This window comes from Oreochromis niloticus, linkage group LG9 (genome assembly GCF_001858045.2).
Source record: "Oreochromis niloticus isolate F11D_XX linkage group LG9, O_niloticus_UMD_NMBU, whole genome shotgun sequence".
In the NCBI taxonomy this organism is placed as follows: domain Eukaryota; kingdom Metazoa; phylum Chordata; class Actinopteri; order Cichliformes; family Cichlidae; genus Oreochromis; species Oreochromis niloticus.
The window spans coordinates 27649347-27670499 of record NC_031974.2 but is presented as its reverse complement, the minus strand read 5'-3'; the positions used below and the strand labels follow the sequence as shown (position 1 = coordinate 27670499).

The window sequence follows — 21153 nt, the reverse complement described above, 5'->3', positions numbered from 1 at the left end:
GGGAGGAAATGTTTCCACCCAACAACAAAGCCTCAAAGTGACTTTTCAATCTGACATCAGCAAACGTGTCATGCTGGTTCTTCAGCAAAAGCACTGCTTTTTCTTTTTCTTATCATAAAAACTGAAGCGGCTGGGGCCCCGTGAAGGTAAAGGGGGTCTTTTGGGGAAAAAATCAAGGCAACAGCAGGCAGTTTTTTGTTAGGTATTAAATATCACTCTGTTTTCTTTATTCACCAATTGTACAAAAAAAAAGAAAAGAAAAAAGAAAGAGCTGTACAAGCTTAATGCATTCTTGATTAGGGCTTAACAAACCCGCATTTATTCCGAGCTCCTGAATGTGTCGGGCAGTACCATAGCGCCTCCTCCCAACGCACACCTGACCTTCTGCTGCAGAGGCCGGGGGAATAAAACAATTACCTGCAGCTAGGTAAACCACAAATGCTTTGTGAAAGCCTTCACACTGCGCTTTCACACAAAAATGCCAAAATGTCACAATCTTCAAACTTTACGGATACAACACACCGTTAAGAGTTTTTGCCATGTGTGATGAAGGTCACCTGCAAAAGTCAAAACAGGATTTTCAGAATAAAATAAGTTTCGTAAGGCCTACGTGGAAGAAAAGTCTGTTAAAGATGCCTTTGAAAAGACAGCTGAGCAATGCGTCTGAGAATAATCTTCTTCCGTGGACATCTATGACTTCAGACCACAGAGAGGGAATTTATTTCAGAACATTAATCCCACAAGAAAATTGCAAATCCTAAATCCTGCGAGACAAACACAACTGTACAAGGAGAGAAAGGAGAAGCACTCCTCTCATTCTGCATCCCAGTCTCTCCACTGAGCCTCAAGTTAGTGGTGACTGGGTTTGCAGCAGGCAGTATATGAAGCAGAAGACCACATTCGGTACTTTGATGATGGTAAACGTCCTATCCGGGCCTGACCTTTGACCCCTTCCCCTCCCTGAGAAGGACACAGTTTCCCTGGCATGTAACAAAAAAAGTTAAGTTAAAAAGTGCGCGGAATGAGACGAAACGTTTTTAAAACAGCACTGGGTGAAGAAGGGGTGTGAGCTGGTGGGTGTCGCTGGTGATGTCACACCTCCCAGACAGCCAGGATTGGACCCTAATTAGAAAGCTCGGCAGCAAATAGATAGGCGTCCTGCATGATTGAATTCAAAGTGGCTGATGCCAAAATTTCTGCAGAGGCGCGGCAAAAACTGGCTGAGAGGAGCGAAGCAGCCGGGATCAGTGCTGCTGAGAGCTGCCACGCTGCGCTGCGAACAGTCTCTCTGTGAGCTGGAGGCGAGCTGGAGTTTCTGAGGTGATACAGGAACAGCGAGACGCGAAGCCCCTCTCCCTGGTTTGAAGGGATAAAAAAGAAGAAGAGCCGAAAATATAGTCCGAGTGTTCGTCAAAGCCGAGGACGCAGCGCTATCAGAGAGCAACGGAGGCTGACGCCAGACAAGTACAAAGGAGAAACGAGCCGCCGAGTTCAAGTTATCCCTGCGCCTCGCTCCAACGGTCTGCGCTGATGGCATCCGTACTTGGAAACAACAGCCGTGCGTCGGGGGCTCAGGGCGGCCAGGTGAAATGCAAGCTGAGAAGGAGGAGGAGGAGGCGATCCAAGAGAAAAGGTAAAAGCAAAAAGAAAGAACGGAAAAGAAACTTTAGACCACTTGTTTCCTTTTTTTTTCTTTTTTCTTTTTTTTTTTGGTTTTTCTCTCCAGAGGTCGTGCGCACCTTGGCGGGGCATCGGAGCGCACAGGCGGCAGCCCGGTGGAGCCTGCACCCCGCTGCTGCTGCTGCTCCGATAACGGCGGCTTTGGATAATAGTGCATATTTGAAATGTGACTAAAGAAAAAAATCCAAAAACGTGATCTCTGTTTAGGAGGTGAAGGAGGCTTTAAATCGCCTTTCTCGTGTAAAGTTTAGTTGCCGCTGCGTGCGTCGTCCTCGCAGAGCCTTCGTTGTGTCTCATACCTAACCTAACGGGACAGCGGAGAATGAAAGTATTATTTCGCTCTTATGGAGCTTTAAACGTGCTCTCCTGTAGACAGAACGGTTGCTGTCAATATTTAACACTGATTTCTTCGTTTGTTTGTTTTTTTAAGCAACGCATACACATAAATCCTGTTTAACTTCCTCGCTGATTTCTTCCATAATTTAAATTAGATGGCCACATCAGTTCCTGTCAGTAAGTTTAAATATTCAAAATGTAGCATAATTAAAGAGCATCCTCCTCCACGCTGGAAAACACTGCAAAATCCTGTAACAGAATCCTAAAAATTCACATTTTTTTGTCTTTTTCCTTTTTTTTCTGTTGTCTCATCTAAACAGAATTTTCACCCATTAGAGGCTGAAACTGCACTGCTGTGCTGCTACACAGAGAAGCCTCAAGTTTAGGACTCAGTTATGGGCCTGCAACAGGGAGACAAAAGGAGCAGGGACGGACAATTATTTTATCTAGCCCTTCAAAATAATATTTCTTTGTTTTTTTTGTCTTGATATTTTTTATTTGTGCCTGTTTCTAATTCCAAGCTTTCAGCCTCCTTTCACTGAGCTTCTAATGAAGAAGTCAGTGGATTAACAATTGGAGACAAACTGTAAAACAGCCAATTATATGTGTAATGAAAACAGAAAAGCATGCTGATTTCCAGTGACTGAAACATAATAACAGTGAGGATTTTTTTTCCTAAGGCTCAGCGTCTGTCCCTGCAGCCGTGCTGTAATGGATGCTGACGGGGGGTTCATGGTAAACAAATCCCTTGTGTGTTTTAAATGCCCTGCATCCTCTCTGCCAGTGACACTCTTACCTTTGTGAAATATTATGTATATGATGCAAAATAAATAAATAAATAAATAAAAATAATACAATTCACAGCACTCTGGCTGATGAAACATTTCCACCTCAGCACCTCTGACTTTGAGACTTTGCATTCCTGCTTTTTTTTTTTTTTTTTTAAAGGAAAAGTGGTCACAAGTGAAAACGCAGCATTGCTCGCTGTTAAAATTAATCCGTGATTGCTGAGTAATTTTACCCCAACTTCCTTCGTGCTGCACTTCACAGAAGGAAAAGAGCTGCAAAGTGACATTTTGAAAGATCAAGAAAGGAGCTATTATTGATATGTCAGTGAATGCTTTGATTCTTTAGAAGAAGAAAAATAAAAACCTTGCCGGTTATTTCCTCAGGTCTTCTTATTTGGCTAATTAACACTGAACTGAATCACCGAGCACTTGTTTGCTCTGGCACAGGCCGCAAACTCTTTGCTTTTTGCTCACCCCCTCTTTTTCTGCCATCTCCATAAAAAAAAGGAGGAGGACGATTTAAGCAATATTTATTTTTATTTATTTATACGCATAACAGATGATAACACGACCGTTTGTGTTGTTTATGCTTGAAGACACTGACGTGCCACCCCATTGCATTGTGGAATATGGATGAACGCTCGGAGCGTGTTGACGTATCCGACTGCAATTGAATGCATAACGAGCTTTCATAAACACTTTGCACTTGTCATCAAACTACAAAACAGACAACTGCATCTCATTTCCATAACCTCTTGATTTTTAATAGCCCAAGTAATTGAGACAAGGGAGACAATACATAAAATATAGTGCTGAGGCAAATGTATTTACATAATGGAAAACGACAGAATTGGTTCCACAACATTAAGCATTGCATATGAGTATCACACAAGCGCGCGCGCACATTAGCTGACAGGCCCTCGCTGCGTGTATTTCCGAGCAGCTAATTTATCAGCGCTGCTGATTCATTCTGATAACACGGGACATTAGGGGCCAGTTCAGGGGCCGGCTGTAAATGAACTGTGGCTTCGGGACGCGCTGATGGCCGCTGACTCTTCTGCTCTTCCTGTCTTGACGCTTGGATTCACATTTAAACGTTTCTTAAAACTGTCAAAATAAAAGCCCAGTTTCGGACTGAAGGGTTCCAGCTTCCATTTTTTTTAACCGATCATCGTCATCTTTCATCTCAAATGCCAGCCGAGCATCATCTCGAGATTTCCACACAATTATGTGTATAGACTTTAAGGCAAATAAATAAATAAATCACTGAGGGATTATTTGGTGGCATTTGTGGCTTAATCCCTTGAAAAGGCTGCAGATTATTTGTAGATGGACTAAAACCTGTGTGTGTATTCAAAAGGGTCTAAGCAGATTCAGCAACTTCGATTAATTTCTTCTTCCACCAGACTCCTTTTTTTGTTTTTCTTTTTTGGGTGTGTGTGTGTTTTCTCATTTTTTTTGGATGGGCAGGATAAATAAGTGCAGAGTGAAGATTACAGCCTGGGGATGTATTTGCTAACATCTTTTCAGCAGGCGGCCCTCACTGTTCCTGCTCAGATTTCCTAGAAATCACACACCTTACTGAATCCATCAGCTCCTTTTTCAGCTGCTGTTTGACAGCCGCCGCCTCCTCCTCAGATTGTTCTGGTTCCAGCACTCCTGTCAGCTCGATGTTGTGCGGATGTACACCTCACTCGCTGTTTTTTTTTTTGTTGTTGTTGCTGTTCTTTAAGCACAGTGTGAGCAGAGCTATCCCCCTCAGATGGACTCGTGGACACACAGAGGATCTGCCTCTTAATTAGTCACAGCCGTGAGCTCTGTGTCCCTAAAGGGACGTCAGTTGCGCAAATACAGTCGTGCACATCTGGGTGAATGATGCACTCCCCTGATTTTTGACAAATCTGCCTGTAGATTCCCGCCTGTCAGTCATCTGTACGACGTGACCTTGTTAAACCGCGGCATATGTGCAGCATATTCCTGCTCTTTTATCCACAGTGTGCCTTTCTTACGGACAAAAATAAGCACCGCCGAGATTTATTGGCCAACATTATTTTTTTTTACAGCCACACTTATCACCCTCCACTCTCAGTACAGTATATCAGCGTATCATCAAGAGCGCCGAGGGGGGAAATGTGAAAAACACAGAGTGTAACATAATTTATATAGCAATTACTGCTTACGCTCTCCTTCCTGGTGAGCTGGCGACGGCGACAGACGGGTCGAGTGTGGGCTGCCGTGGCGGCGGTGAAAGTTGAGGTGGAGGCGGGACGCGAGGGTTTACACACATTTGAACCTCTTCGTTCTGAAGAGGCGCAAGTAAACATTAGCTGGGTGGCTGGGTCAATCAACATAAAACACCCTCTCCCCCCACTCTCCCACCCACCCAGTGATGCTCTGTGACTATCCAGAGCGTTCTCACTCCCGGGGCGTAGCATGGCGACGTTTTGTCATGTCCCGCGGCGTTCGTGAGGAACGCGAAAGGTGACCTTCTGCGTTCTGATGGTACGCCCCGGGTTATGGCTGAATTCCAGTGGTATGACGGTTCCGTGGTAATATACGTTCCAGCCATGTATTCCAGCCCTAAACCTAACCTTATCCCTAACCCTAACCCTAACCCTATTCCTAACCTTAACCAGCACAGAAATAGCATGAAATAGTGTTTTGTAAAGCGATTTGAAGAAAATGAACGAACATGTGTAGATAGAGTCCCAACGGTTCTCATGTTTTCTCATTTTTCCGATCTCGTCATGTAGGAACGTGTTGGGTACCCGAAAGCGTAAAATGTTGACGATTTGTCACATAGCGTAAAATATTACGCTTAGGGAGTGAGAACGCGTTGGACTATCTGACATCTCGCCAAGCAGAGGGAGGGAAGAGTGAGTGGAATTCCTGACTGTACCATATCATCCCGGTTCCCTCTCAGCGATGATGGTGGTGATAGAGGCGCCGCTGAGTTGAGGGGCAGAGGTCAAGAAGAGGGGGCACAGGCCCCAGAGCAGACTATCCTTTACGATTTCACAAATTTGAAGAACTTTGCACCTGCACTGGTTTAATCAGCCAGGTATCCGTGCAGACCAATAATATTACTACCTGCTAGTGCTAGTCACTGATGCTACTGAAAGAAAACCAAACATTCTTGTACTGGAATACATTTAGGAATGACCAAAATAGCTCTGAGATTAAAGAAGATGTGTTGCAGCCTGTCGGAGAGAACAAGCTGTGTTTTCACAGTTGTGATAGAGGCGGCATACAAAACACACACAAAACAGCCTTTGCTTTAATTGAATTACGTAACCACACTACCCCACTGTCTGTCAGTGTTGTTTGTCTTAGATAAAATACCTTTACCCGTTTTGCCTTTATTGCTTTGTAGGAAACACATAGCTGTTATTTGCTGCACTGTCCTTTAAGGTCTTTAGTGCTGATGACTGATCATTTGGAGGTTTTTTGTTGACTTGTGTTCATGCTAAACCTCTTACACCTTGCAAATCTTCCAGATTTGGCTTTGAACTTCATATACTTTGGAGGCTCTGTCTGCAACTCTTCGTTTTTTATGCATTGTTTACATCTTGCCGCTACGAGCAACGTCACCCGGTTTAATTCCAGCTGCACAGACACGCGTTGAATGTCATGTCCATTTTTCTCCTGTCATTTCCTGTTTGCTTCCCTACCAACATCTGTCAAATAAGCCCCGCCCTTCCCACCCATACCCATAACAAAACTGCAAGTTTTTTCTTTTTTAAGCAGCAGATAAATTATAGAAAAAGCACGTATATATAAATTGCAGGTTCCTTTTAAATAGAATCCAGGATGCTCATGCTGTGTCTCTGAGAATAAAAAATAAAAAAGCTCAATGTGAGTAATAATAGAAGAAGAAGGAAAAAAACAGTCATAATGCTCAATAGTAAATCTGGCTAAAAAAATGATTACATTTAAGTTGGAATAGTGAAAATGGTCCAAGCATGTCGACTCTGCAGTGAAGTGTGAGAGACCTTTAAGGACGATGACAGTGTTGTTTTATTCATCATTCATTCAGATTATTGTTTAATGTTAGCGTAACTGTCCCTGTCATGCACACATGCATTGTAACAGTTACAGTATGGTCTCTGCATTGGCCTACATTCACATGCAGAACCCACTGATAAATAAACTCACACTGCAGTAACACAGAGAGGACCTGAGCGAATGCACACCTTGTACCAGTTTCCTGTGTAGGTTCATTGTCATCAGGAGTGGGAAGGTTTCTGGTTGAGGAATGCAGTAGTTATTGGTGCTTGGTTTCCATGTTGGGACAGCCCAATGTCACACAGTGTGTGTGTGTGTGTGTGTGTGTGTAGGTGTGTGTGTGTGTGTGAGAGAGAGAGAGAGGTTTGTTTCACAGATGAAAAGCACTAGTTTTATTCCTGAAACACTTCTGTCACATTTGTTTGTGTTTGTGCTGATAACCGCATTAAGAGCTGCAACAGAAACACCGCTGGCATTTATGAGGTTAATGAAGGTCAGTGCCGATGGAAGCGGCGCCGTGTTCCTCGGTGTGCGCACGCATGGCTCTGCGAATTTACAGGCACTTCCTGATTAAGGGTAGCGGCGGAGGAGTCGGCGGTTTAGGACACGGCGTCCTCTAGCTGACTGAGCGTTTAGCTGGGGGGCGGAGGAGGGGGCTGGGAAAAAAAAGGTTATTACTACTCACTGTGGTCTCTTGAGGACAGCTGATAAAATGACCAAGGAAAAGGAATAGCACAACTTTAGCACATTAGCATAATTAGTAATTATCTGGTAATAGTCCCTCTTGGCTTTTTTGGAGCAAGGCAGTGAGAAATTGTACTTAAAGTTCAGGGCCAGAAAACAAATTTCATGGCGAAATGTCTCAATAACACGCGGAGTGCACGAGCTGCCTCAGTCAGGCTGCGGAGAGAATGAATCAGAACACGTATCAAAAGCACAGATGCAGATTTAAAAAATGCAGAAGGTGACACTTAAGTTAATTAGCCTGTTGTTTGATGACTCCCACAGTTGGAAAGATAAGGGTATTACTCACATTGCAAATAACTTGTTGCACTTGTTGCTATGACAACAAAAACACAGTTTAATTGAGTTAGTCATGTGTTACGCTCCATCAGCCTGTCCACAAGAGCTTTCACAACAATGACTACTTTGGTGGAGACATTTGAGAGCTGGTTACACTGCATGCCACTAATGCGCGTGTGCCGCTCTGATGGAAATTGCGCTCCAGAGTGATGCCTCTGTGTGTGTTAATTTGTTTGCATGCACGTGTGTGTGTGTGTGTTTTCTCGTCATCTGTGTGCCCGGTACATGTCGCCGTTCGCGGGGAGCTGTCAGTCTTCATAAACACAGATGTAGCAGGGCAAGTCGGCGGCATTATCACTTCCCGTCAGTGTGTGTGCGTCTGCAGTCCACAAAACAACGCAACATGAGAGAGCCTGTTGTGTAAAAGAGAGTTTGGATGTCTCGTAGCAACTGTCAAGCAAGTTTTTGTTGTTGTTGTTGCTGCTGCTGCTGTTGAGTACAACATGTAGATGAGGTGTATTCTTCATGCAGCCGGTATCTCTAACAACCTTCACAGTTATATGGAAAGCTGTTTTTATCACCTCCTCTCATCTTATCTGGATTGTGGCAGCTGGACTTTATATAGAAGGGTTTCAGTGTGAAGACTGAGCTGTAAAATGCAAAAAATTGCATTTCTAATAGCGAAATTACGCACTCGATTTACTCCAAATGTCAACTAAAATGCACTTTTCATGCTTGTTCTTACATTGTGACAGCCAAAGTCAAACAGAAACAGAGCTGTAGTCTGGTTACATTTCACTAAACTGAGTCTGGAAATGCTGAACTAGATTCACTCACCTGAAAATTTCAAGTTTTTGATTCAAGGCAGTCGATTTTTGTGTCTTATCATCGCTATTATTATTATTTTATCATGCCATCAAGACTAGCTCTCACATCTAATGTGAAGTCCTGCCAGTAGTGTGGAAGCACCCCACACATCATGGTGGCAAAACATTTCTCCAGTTTATGATCCTAATTAGCTCTAACTGTGCCATCATCCCTGAGTCATCATGCCTGGAGAGAGGCCAGATCATTTGACGGTCCACAGTTTCACGCTTTCTTCATCCCTCCTCTCCCTTTCTTCCTGTCTTTCATGTCTTCTCCTTTCAGTTTCTGTCTCTCTCTCTCTCTCTCTCTTCCCTGAAGCACACACACTGTTATTGTTGTCCTCCAGCTTCATGCGCGTATTCACAGCACGGTAGCTGCTGCTATGAAAAGGGAAATATTTCATAAGCAGAAAATAGCTGAAGAAGGTGCTAGAATATGGGCTCCAAAAAAAGCTTTGTGCTGTTTTACCAACTCGGTCCAAAATACAGCAAGTCAGCCTTGAAATGTGTTCGCTCGCCATTCGAGTGCATTTGGAAATTAAAACTCACAAACACGTGAATGGCCTTTGTCAGCATCTGATCAGCTGGCAAAGCGTGCGCCGCTGGCACCTCTCGCCTTATGTCATGCTTCAGCCACACAACAGCACAACTGCCTCGTGTGCTTTGCTGACATAGCAAAGTTAACACTGATACCCCGCCTCATATGGAATAATGAAATTGGATGAAGCAGCTTAGCCGCTTGCCGTCCCTCCTCTCGCCATCAGACTCGGTGCCTATTTGAGATAACGTTAATGAAGGGGACTTTAGCCAAGAATAGACACGTCTTACTGCTGGAGTGGTGGGGGGGTGGGGGAAGAGGGGTGGGGCACTAACGGCATTTATTTCCATTAATAAGATGGAGCGTTTTACAAGAGAACCTCTCCTGAGGGCTCTCTCCGGAGGTCGGAGAGAAAGCTACACCTTTTAACAACCTCCAAACGAGTTCTCAGTGTGTGGAGAGGCGTTGTTGCACGGCCTGTTCTCTAAGAAACGTGTCCTAACCTTGCTTCACCAATTTGGGCTAAGTGGTGACCATAATCACTACTTCATCATTTGTAGGTTATTGCTGAGGATGTTAGCAGCTTGGGAAGGCAAAGTCTGAATTTTCTTGGAGAGCTAGCATGAAATATTTTCCAGTTCTTCTGCTCTTGACCACTGTGTGATTTACCACTTGAAATTGCTGATTTTAGATGTCAATAAACAAAGCTAGCTTCTTGATTCTAGCTTGTATTTATCAGTTTTGTTGTAGCTAACTAAGCTAACTAGCATTAACTTCATGATGTGGCTGAAAAACGTTGCAGACTGTCAGGCTTTAATGTTAATGGGTGCGAAGAATGAAGGGCTGTAAGAAAGATGTCAAAAACGCACTTGCTGACCTTGTACACAATGTTGTGCTAAAACACTGAATCTAAAGCTAATAGGTGGTCAGTAGTTGTAGTCATGCTAGCTGAAACAGGACACTGTTGGAATTTATAGCTGTGTAGAACCAAACTAGTTTACTGTAACACATGGTTACGCTTGAGCTTTATTATTTATACACTGCAGGATTTAAAGGTAGCTGCAAACAGTTTGTAATTCATTTAAAACTAGTCCAAGATGATAACTTAAGACAAAGTGCAGTTTTAGCCTGGACCTTGGATGTAGTAAGCTGCTAATCTGGATGAGCCTTTTTAAACTTAAACAGTTTGATCCATTTAATATGATCACGGTTGGTTTTTAAAGAAAGGAGAGGATTTTGCAAACAGTATCTTGTTCCTTTATCTGTTTTTGTAATAACCCGAGGATCATGCCATACATCCTTATTGGATTAGTGCATTATATGATAAGTGGTAAGCATTATGGGAAATGCTGTAGTAGCGAGGCCTGAATAATTAGCTTAGTCACTGTGCCTGTGTACAGAATATTTTCTACCACTGATATTTTTTACTTCACTCTGCATGAGGGGTCAAGAGTGTTTTTACTCTCCTTCCTCACTATGTAAATACATCTGATAGCAGTTGATTCATAGTAAATGGTAAATACGCTCTTTTTGCAGGGAATATTAGATCCCTGTAGCTGATGGAATTGCTTAATGGCAGATTAGGAGCACTGATAATGATGAGCGCATATGCGAACATCCTCACCGCTTCATTATTCTGCTCACATGCAAGCATTAAATAACATTTTTCCCCCTCTTTGCCCTACAGTAAATCCCTCTCCCATCCATCGATTCCAGGATCCTTTAGGGGCCCCTTCTAGGAGAGACCGACAGGCTTATCTTGCAAATCCTTTAAAAGGTATTTAGAAAAAAATCTTTCCCTGCATTAAGTGTGTCTGATGTTGCATCGCCACAGGGTTGGCCGAGTTAGAGTTTTAGACCTGCAGGCTGATCAGTGCGATATGCAAAATCATGTTTTTTCCAAGTTTCCTAACAGTCACATGCTGTGTAGTTTATTTTTCCTTCTTGCTGCCCCGATTTTGATTTGTACAGCTTGAAGTGGTGGAGCGTAATAGATGTGTTTGCATTTGCCCGAAAAACTTAGAGTTCCAATCACTCATCCATTACCTTTGATAGCTCAGAGAGTATTTGGCTTTGCCCAGATAAGGCCTGAGTATACATCCAGTCGGATTCAGCTGAATTGTTTGTACACACATGGCGCTTTGGCATTGGTCTGCTTGGATGGGCTTTGGCGTGATGGAGAATTTCATCCCCACCCCCTCCGCTACCTCACTGACAGTGGTGCTTTGGGGCCGGAGCTGTTGGTGAAGGGTGAAGGGTGTGTGGCACCTCAGGCTACAAATGTTGCCTTGCGTAAAGGACAAAGAGAGAGGATGTCTGCGGGTTAAGAGTCCCTCAAATGCTGGCCCACATGGACCTACATACCCACCATTCTATATTTAGACATAATAGACATAAGGTATACTGTGTAAGTCACTGAAAGCAGCAGTAAAACCAGTAAAAACGCCTTTATTGTACAGCTGCTTTACCAGTCTTTTTCTCAAATTAATGATGAAAAGAAACAGTTCATTCATTAAAAATCCTTTAGTCCTGTACTTATTTTTCTCTTTTTAAAACCGTGGCATGTTCAAATAGTCGTCTAGGTCCCTCTAAGCTGCGCACGTGCGCAATTGCGCACTGCTGGCACGGTCTCTGCGCACAGAAAATCTGTGTTGCGCACAAAAAAAATTAACCTGAATTGAGATAAAAATTAATACTTTAACAATTCTGTTTTGCAGTGTTAGTCAGTGAGTGACTGGCTGCTTCCATATTGTATTAAAACGATTCCACCTTATCCCATATTCCAGCCAATAATGCGATTTACATTCGTATATACGCAGCCAATCAACGTCGCTGACAGGCTATGACAGCGTCCTTATGTGCCGACACCGGTGTTTTAGCTAGCAAAGCCGCGTGGCTGATGTGCAGTGAAGCCACGTTAATGACAACGTGTACAACCATTGGAGATGTGAGCAGGACAGACGGAACAATTGACGGAAAAAGTGTGGACTTTATACCAGTTTTTAAATTGTGTTGGTAGGCCACGTAAAACCAGAGTTGTGATAAAAAATATGCAATGTTTGGTTTTCTTCCTGAATACTGTCGTTGTTTATATTTACTGCGGGAATAAACGGTAAAAACGGCGTTTTATAAGAAAAAAGCCTCGAAAGCACTCTCCGCCTGTGAGCAAAAACAAACTCCACCCCCCTCTCCCTTTCCTATTCGTCGAAAAAAGTACCATGTCGACCAATCAAAAAATGATATGGCAACGTGGCATCTAGTTGTTAAGAAACGGGGGGAAGTTTTAGGAGTGACGGCGGTGTTTTGATATGTGAGAGATTTGCGACGTTTAGCACAAATCTTGTGTAGTTAGTGTGTAGTGTAGTCAATAGTTTTGTTGTGTGTGTCAGAACAATGAGGCGACTGCTGAATGTTACAGGTGTTACAGGAGTGATACATCTCCTGTTGTCAGGCCTGCAGGTATCAGGCTGTTGCTCTCCTTTATCTCATAGTGGACAGAAATGATTTTTTGGAGTGGCACAAATAATTTGTGTGGCATCAGATTTGATGCAGAACAGCTGATTGTTCTGTAAATAGTTTGAAATGTATATTTAAAAATGCCTTGGCTGCATTTAAAAAAAATAGCTGCAAAAATCTTTGTTGTTTGCCAAACTGAGTTACTTTTTTGAAGAAGTAACTATATAATTAATTGCCCAGCATTGGTCATTATATACTGTATTTGGCAGACAGAGTTACAGGACTCTCTCCCAGACCACAGACTCATAATACAAGTCAGAGCTTTTTTTTAAAAAAAGAAAGAAAGTTGTGTTTTCAAAATTGGAGTTCAAGTTATTTTTACTTCCAATAGTGTTAACATACTACACAGGTCATGAACAGGATTTTTTTTACATTTTCATTGTAAGTGGGCTAAAGCAGTTAATTAAAAGTAGTCTAACATAAATGTAAATGCTGTAATTTGATTATTTTAATAAACCATGTAACTTGGATGGATTAGATGCTGGCGCGACCACAGTGAACACGTCTGATGTCGCTCACAGTGGTCCAAGGGATCGCTCAGGGAGTTTGTGTGTTCGCTCAGACACGTGAAAAATTAGAGGGAACATTGGTCAGCGGTCCCCAACCTTTTTTGGTTGGTTCAGTTTATGTCCGACAATATTTTCACGGACAGGCCTTTAAGGTGTTGTGGATAAATACAACAAAATAAAACCAGTACTGGTACCAAAAAAAAACAAGATTTATTCATAACACAGAGGAAAAGACCCAGGGAAATCAAGATAACGATAAAAATGATTAAAAAACAATAGCAATAAAAACCATAAATTTCACACCCAAGCCTCAACTCTCGCGCCCCAGTACCAAACGACTCACGGACCGGTACCAGTCCGTGGCCCGGGGGCTGGGGACTGCTGATCTAGGTGAGTTAAAGTAATGAATTGCTTAATCTGTTATCATTTATGTAATATGATTAGAAATAAGATTTTTTTAAACTATACCAGAAAAAATATTAACTAAAGCTTTAAAATAACAGTAGTGGAAAAAAACGCTGTCTTCCTTTTTAGACTCACTTATACAAGCTGCAGGTGTTGCTGCTAGAAATAGACCCAGTGGCTGCTTTTAGCTTTTAGCAAAGTTTACAAGTTTACTAGCAGTTTATCTGCATACATACAGGAATGTGGCTTCTTCTCAGTGTGGTTGTGTTGTTTCTGTGCAGATTGCCCCATTTTAAAGTTAAAGGAATATAAAGTGTGAAACACTGTGATCTATCAAAAGGTACTGGTCAGGTCGTGTAGGCTGGATCCCTCATCATCAAACCAGAAACACTTCACCAGCCGGTGTGAAACAACTAGAAAAGTGAGAAGCTTGATGTTGATGAACCTGCCATATGCTGGAGTGTATGCCATCCATGCTTTGTTCCACCTGGTCTCATACCTGCTATTGACCTGTGACACATTGGAGCTAGGATAAACTGTGATAACTCTGACCCTCTCCTCTTCTTCATCTCGCCAGTTGCTTGTTTGGTGTCTCGTGTGTGTGTCGCGCTCCTCATGTTCTCTTCATTCTCTCATTCGCCTGAGCCTCATGCCTGCTTTCATTTTAATGCAATGACTAGTTCATAGTACTGTTTATTGATTTATTCTCAGAACACGATCAAGAGACATAGATTAGGTAAAAGTTAAATTTGAATGCTTTATTCAAAGGCTAAATAGTCATCATCATTATTGCATATAGGCTAAACAGTCACGCAACACAGTCAGCAACTCTATCGGATGCTTGCTGGGCAAATAGTCAGTGCAACAACAGATGTACATCAATCAGGATGAGATCGCTGTTTATTATTTACTGCAGTGCAATCAGTGGATTCTATGATATCTCCGTCGGATAACATCTATCTTTACACTCTCATCCCTTCCTCTCTTGCGCTTGTTTCTCTTTCAGGTTTTCTTTTTCTCTCGCTCTCTGTCTGTCTCTGTGGAATACATGTTTGATTCGCCAAATCCGTTGCAGAGATGCTTCAGGGGAAAACAAATTAGACCGATGGGGCTGAAGCCCATTTTAGGAGAGCAAAAAATTCTGATCAATATATTGGCCGATGTTCTTTATCCATCCGTTTCCATCCATGTTTTTGACGGCTTATCCAAACAGGGTTGCGGTGGGACAGAATCCAACCCAACTGACGTCATGCGAGAGGTGAGGTAGACCCTGAACAGCTCCATTACAGATCTAACACCAAGATTCAGACACCCTTTAATACTTGCATCCACAGCTGAATTGGTGCATGTTTGGAGCTGCTCTGCTGTATGGAGCCACTGTGCTCGAAAGACTGTGACGATTACACCATTTCTAAATCCCGTGATGCATCATTTTTCAGATATGATCAATAAAACGCTTTATTTTATCAGTGCGTAACAAAGAACATATAGTATAGTTGTCATTGGCCAATATATAATTATATATTTATAAATGTACTTCAGTTCAGGCCTAATTACCAAAGACAAATATGGAACAACTTAAAATCTATTACTCCCTCGTATCTCAAGGAGTGAGATAATCAATTGATTTCCTGCCATCAGAAAGGACTATTAGTTTCCAGGCATTAAAGTCCTTTGAGACAACGTTATAAATTCTGAGTATTTCTTTCTTTTTTTCAAACGGGCCACTCAAAAGAATTTCCAGTGAATTAAAGAAAAAATGATTTGAAGATGTCAGCAGCATCATTACAATATACATATATATATATATGTATATATAATTTTATTTTTTCATTAGAATCATCTGTTCAAAATGTGGATGCAGGATTGTTGTGAATGTGCGGATTTATAATATATATAATACGTGATTATAACTGGCTAATGGTTGACTTCTACTTCAATTGAAAATAATCAGTTATTCTTAAACTGTTTATTGTTTTACATATTTATGATAATATACCTGTAGCAATATTGAAAGATGTGGCTCTGAAGCAGTATAGTCTGTGTATGATTCTTTTTCATAAATAGCATACCTCATGACAAAAATGTTTAAGAAATCCTAAGCTAAGAGAGCTAAGGTAGCTAAGGTAGCTAGCTATCTAGTGGTAGAAGCCTCTTCTTTACTTTGAGCTTGAAGATGAGGCAGTGGCTTTGTCAGTGCTTGACTCATCAGCTGCTGTAACTATAAAGAATACCTCTTTCCTTCATATCTTCACCTTGCCTATTAAAGCTTCTTCCACAGTCAGAAATTTTATCTTGGGTAATTAGCCTAGCTACCACCAGATGCTAACAATGACAGTCCTTGCAAACAGTTTCTTTTGGGATGAGCACTCCAAAGGGGAACAAACTAACCTACATTTCTTGCAATGGCACTGTTAGGCTAATGAGTCGGGTTTCAATACACGTTTACTTCAAATGCACTGTGGTATTGAAGTTGGGTATGCTCCCTATTAATACCTGCGGATACAGATGATGACAGCGTTGAAAATAAAGTCAACAGAGGCACTGGAACTGCAACATTGCTTTTGAACTCTGAACAGCACATACTGCATGCCTCCAACAGTGAGTTAAACGTATCATTAAGTTCAAATTAGGCCCTGTGCTTTCAGGAATACACATAATTGCCTAAATGTCCAGATATAATTCTTGAAATCAGACTCATCATCTGTTGTGCTTTCACATCACAATCACGTCCCCGTCACTAAAGCGACAGGCTCTGCACCGATTCAAACTGGTGCTGCAGTAAACTCACTGCGGCCTGTTGGTTTGCAGCGGAAGGGGAGAGTGGCAACTTGGTTTAATGATAATAGCTCTGACGATAGCGGTGATAATCCTCCTGCTATTCTTGCTGACTGCAGAGAGCCCGCGCTTTGTTCTCCGCTCCCCCTATTAGCGTGATGGAGGTTCATTTTAATTTGAATGGACCATCAGTTGGATAACGGTAGAATCGCTCGCCCGTGTGCGAGTGCAGACTTGTGTGGAAGAGAAATCGAGCATGGAGAGAAATATGTGCACACGACAGAATGCAGGCACATGCATGTATGTACACACAGTGTGCGCTGTCAAACAAAGACGCAATAATAGAGAAGGACCCGCGGGTCAGTGTGGCGACCTTGCTGGGCTGCAGGTGCTATTATCTTCCTGGCACCTGTTCTGGGAGAGTTCCTCCTCACTGTCTGCCACAGCTGAGGCTTGAAACACTAAGATGGCAGACAAAGGCTGCAGTGAGCAGAAACATTACATTTCTCATGCTGCTTTTGATAGATGCTGAAAGGAAACTGTACATGTTCGACATATTTTAGCCCAGTTCTGTAAAGAATTTAGTGAGAGATTTCAAGGGGAACTATTTTACATGTATTAGCATACATATATTTATTGGTTTTCTGTGTTTAAAACAGTATTTCTCAATATTTTAGATGTGAAAAAAACAGCAGAGCTAAAAAAAAAAAAAGTGCATCAAATAATCAGCTAAAAACGCATTTTATTTCGCATTTTATTATATATAGGAGAACTGATGTGTGATTCTAGGTTTGTTGTGAGCTCTACAGAAAGTACTGTGTCATGTACACCAGCGGTCCCCAACCCCCAGGCCACGGACCGGTACCAGTCTGTGAGTCGTTTGGTACCGGGCCGCGAGAGTTGAGGCTCGGGTGTGAAATTTATCGTTTTCAGGGTTTTTATCGTTAACTCTTTTCCCATGTACTTGTGTCTTATTTTGAAAGTAATATTTATGCGTTACCATAGGGACCAGAGAGCATTAAGGGGCAGAGAGGAGGATGTTACTCTCAATGTTGTTGGCGCATTTCAGGAGGATGCAGCTAATAAAGTTACACAATTACACAGTGAATTTGTGTTTATTATTATATTTACAAAACACCACAGGTTTTGTCTTTGTCTGTATCATTTTATTTTGTTGTATTTATCCGCGACACCTTAAAGGCCGGTCCGTGAAAATATTGTCTGAAATTAAACCGGTCCGTGGTGCAAAAAAGGTTGGGGACCGCTGATGCACGCTACAGAAGAACCCAGAGAACTTCTATTAGAATGTTTTAGATTCCTGAGAATTCTGAAAGGAAGGGAAACTGACGAACATATAGCTCAAGAGTCAGTTATCAGCTGGTTAAAAGCTAAAGCTATGGCAGCTAATGTTAGCCTTGAGAGTCCTAAAAATCACATTCATCCCCACATTACATTCCCACATCGTATGAGAGTGTATTTGCTAAGTGTCTGAGCTCGAAAGCGTTAGACCCACTGTGAAGTCATGTTCAGAAACACTGACTAACAGCAGCTAACACCACCAAACACGTCAGCGCTTACCAGCGGAATCACCGCAGTATCGCTGTCATCAGACAGAAGTGAGCTTCACTGACTCATCCGTTCGTATTACAGCTCGTAGGACTCCGTGATGACTAAAGGATTATCTGCTGGAGGCAATCTGGACACAGATCATAATTTTTAGTCAACACTGTGAAGTATGACCTCACTTTGTAGGCATGTGACTTAAAAAGAAGAGAGCAGCTTGTGAGCACAGGGTCAACCAAGAAGAGAGGAGCGAACCCGCTGGAGGCCTGGACTCGCTACTGTAGTCTGATCACTTTACTTCAGTCGGTTGCTAATAAGACTATTTGCTGGATTTTTGGGTTGATCGTAGCTTTACTCTACATTAATGCTCTCAGCTGCTGTATTGGAGATGCACGCGCTCTATGTGCTGTATGCACGAGTGTGAGCAGTAAAACTGTAAGCCGGCAGAGTCACTGAGACAGATTGCTCTTCTTATTTGACCCTGAGTTTGTACAAGTTCCCTGTGGCACTGTTAGAGTTTGTACAGTCGTAGCCTGGTGGTGAATGGGCAGACAGTATAAACAAGGCTCAGCCCTGGCTCTCTGTGTGGGTAGTTTGTCATAGCTGTGACTTCAGGGCTATCTAAATAGCAGCAAGCGGGCGCGTTCATCATCACATTCATCCTTAGCAGGGTGAGAGATGGATGCCCTACCCGTCCACCAGGTCATGAGTTATCACTCACCAGGGGCTGCTGGTTCATACAAAGGTCAAAGGACCATTTGTCTTCAGGCAAGTATGCCTTTCTGGTGCATGCAAACACACACACACATATGCTTCTATTCACAGCTACAATCACTTACCTGCTAATTTATTTATTTATTTTTTAAATGATATTTTTTATTTTGCTCACTACTTTATGATTACTTACTAATGAATAATCTGGGGATATGCATTTAAAGGAAATTTCTGTGTTGCAATATCTATACTCATTTGTTTATATATTTTGCTGGGAGGTGGAGGAGCATTATTGTGTCTGCAAGCTAAATATGAAAGTGCAGCTGCAGATGCACCATTGTAGTAAAAACATACTAAAATTAGTAAAATCTGGCAAATTTTAATGACTGCATTTAGATTTATATTATCTTTGTTCATGAGCTCGGAAATACTCAGGCCCATCCATCCATTTTCCTCTGCGTATCCAGTTTGGGATTGTTGGGAGCTGAAGCCTATCCAAGCTGTGAAAGGTTGGAGGCGGGTACATCTGAACAGGTCACCATGTCACCTTAATTTTGAAACATATTTTGAGGAATTTAGTTATTAGTTGACGTGGTTCCCCGCTTTCAGGGACCTACGTGTGAGAATTGATAGGTCTCACTTATTCAGTAAGTTTATTGTTACTCAGTATATTGTTGCCAGCTATCAGCTGGTAGCTAGCTTAGTGAGTAATTGAAATAGAGAGATTAAAAACAGAATTAGATGCCCTAAACTTCACTTTGATATTTAAAAACCCTGTTTTATACAAATTGAATGAGTAAAATGTGATAAGCTTGAGAAGCGCTGGCTGACAGATTTAACAAACTTAGCATACCCAGTTTGCAGACTCCCAGTTCTATATATTATTGCATTATTATTGGCAATTTGAAAAGTTTTCCTGAGTGTAATTTGCGCTGAATATGACATGAGTTAGAGCTCCAGTACACGCTAGGCTGATGAGCTGCTGGCTGTAGCTTTACATTTATCAGTATTTGAGTAACTCACAGCAATGAAAGCAAAGCAATCCACCGGTATCTACAAATACTAGCAATTTAACTGTATGAGATAATTATATAATTGGAAAGTTCAGACAAAAACAGCTTGCCTGGATCTAAAACACAGTCTAGTTATCTCCACCTCTCTCAGTCAGTTTGCTATGTAAGGGATGTAGGTAGGTAAGCTACGCAGCCACACTGGTGTGTTTTTGTTGTTGTTATTTCACATATTTTGCGCTAATTGAAAACTCATTCACTGCTCATTCACAGAGAGCCTCAAATTAAACCACCGCTTTTTAAAATGACCGTTAGAGTGCAGTCCTTTTAAATGTGTAATAACAACAGCACTGACACTGTTGTATATTCCACTGTAGTAAATGAAAATGTGCTCCAGCAGAAATTTCCAAAACATAATCACGCAAAACAGATTAGCTTTCACCGTCACCCTCAGACCTTGTGGCTGTGGGTTGGAGTGGTGTTATGTAATGAGTCAGAGGGCATATGGATTGGATCTTTGTTAAAACTAGAGAATGCATTATCATTAGTGTGTCTACAGTAAAGAACCAGCCAACCCTGAATAGATCCATTGTCTTTCATTTCCACTCATTAGTCTCCTGTAATGAAGACTGGTTTGCTGCTAGCAAGAATTTACCTTTTTAACAGGAGACACTTTTCTCAGCCACTGACATCACCTGTTTAGATAAGACGGAATAACATGAAACTTTAATGATCCCTGTGGGGAAATGGGAGTGTTACAGCTGCAGCTGGTAATAATGGAGACACTGAAGGAAAATAGAATTATCATGCGAATACAGCAGAGTGGGGAAAATTAAATGAGCCCAGACCAGCAATCTCAATATTAAACATGTTCAATTGGCACATATTACAACAACAAGAGCACACTTTTAATTATTGCATTATAATGGGGAGAAAAAAACAACAACCGCTCGCTGAATAACACCAAAAAGAAAGCGCTGCATGGGAGAGGAAATTTAGCAAAGATCGTAAAAAAAAGTTACTCTTTACATAGCAAACATCTGCATGAATGGTAAACAGGTTTATTTTAAGAAATGCATTTCGCTGACCAGCATTTATTAATTACAGGTGTTTCTAATTTTCAGATAATTTCTACAATAATAAAATTATCTAAAACTTTATGAAGTTCTGTGAATATATTAACATGTGTCATTTAGCTTGAGAACATATCTAATGTCTCTATGTTGCTACATTTTAATGTAATTATTATCCTTAAGAGGATGCACAAACACACAAAAAAGTGGCACTTTTTGTTATCACTTGGCTATAGGTCATGTATTTGGCTGTAATAATGCGAGCTCCTCGTCAATCAGCTCCGGCTGAGGCCTGAAGTCCTCCACACACCTGCTCGTCACTGACCGACTCTCCTGCCAGCACCGTAAT

At 41.8% G+C, this 21153-nt stretch overlaps 1 protein-coding gene across 3 annotated transcripts in view; it reads left to right on the top strand.

Annotated features, from left to right (window-relative positions):
- Positions 1 to 231: 231 nt before the first annotated feature.
- Positions 232 to 21153, top strand: part of adarb2 (adenosine deaminase RNA specific B2 (inactive)) — a 208366-nt gene continuing 187444 nt past the window's right edge. For 2 of the 3 annotated variants that reach the window (XM_019363290.2, XM_025910160.1), the window contains exon 1: positions 233 to 1633. In XM_019363290.2, the coding sequence (XP_019218835.1) occupies positions 1531 to 1633 (103 nt within the window). In that variant the 5' untranslated portion in view covers positions 233 to 1530. Of the gene's footprint in view, positions 1634 to 10923; positions 11014 to 21153 lie in introns of all 3 variants that reach the window. The other variant, XM_005471671.4, reaches the window with a different exon arrangement.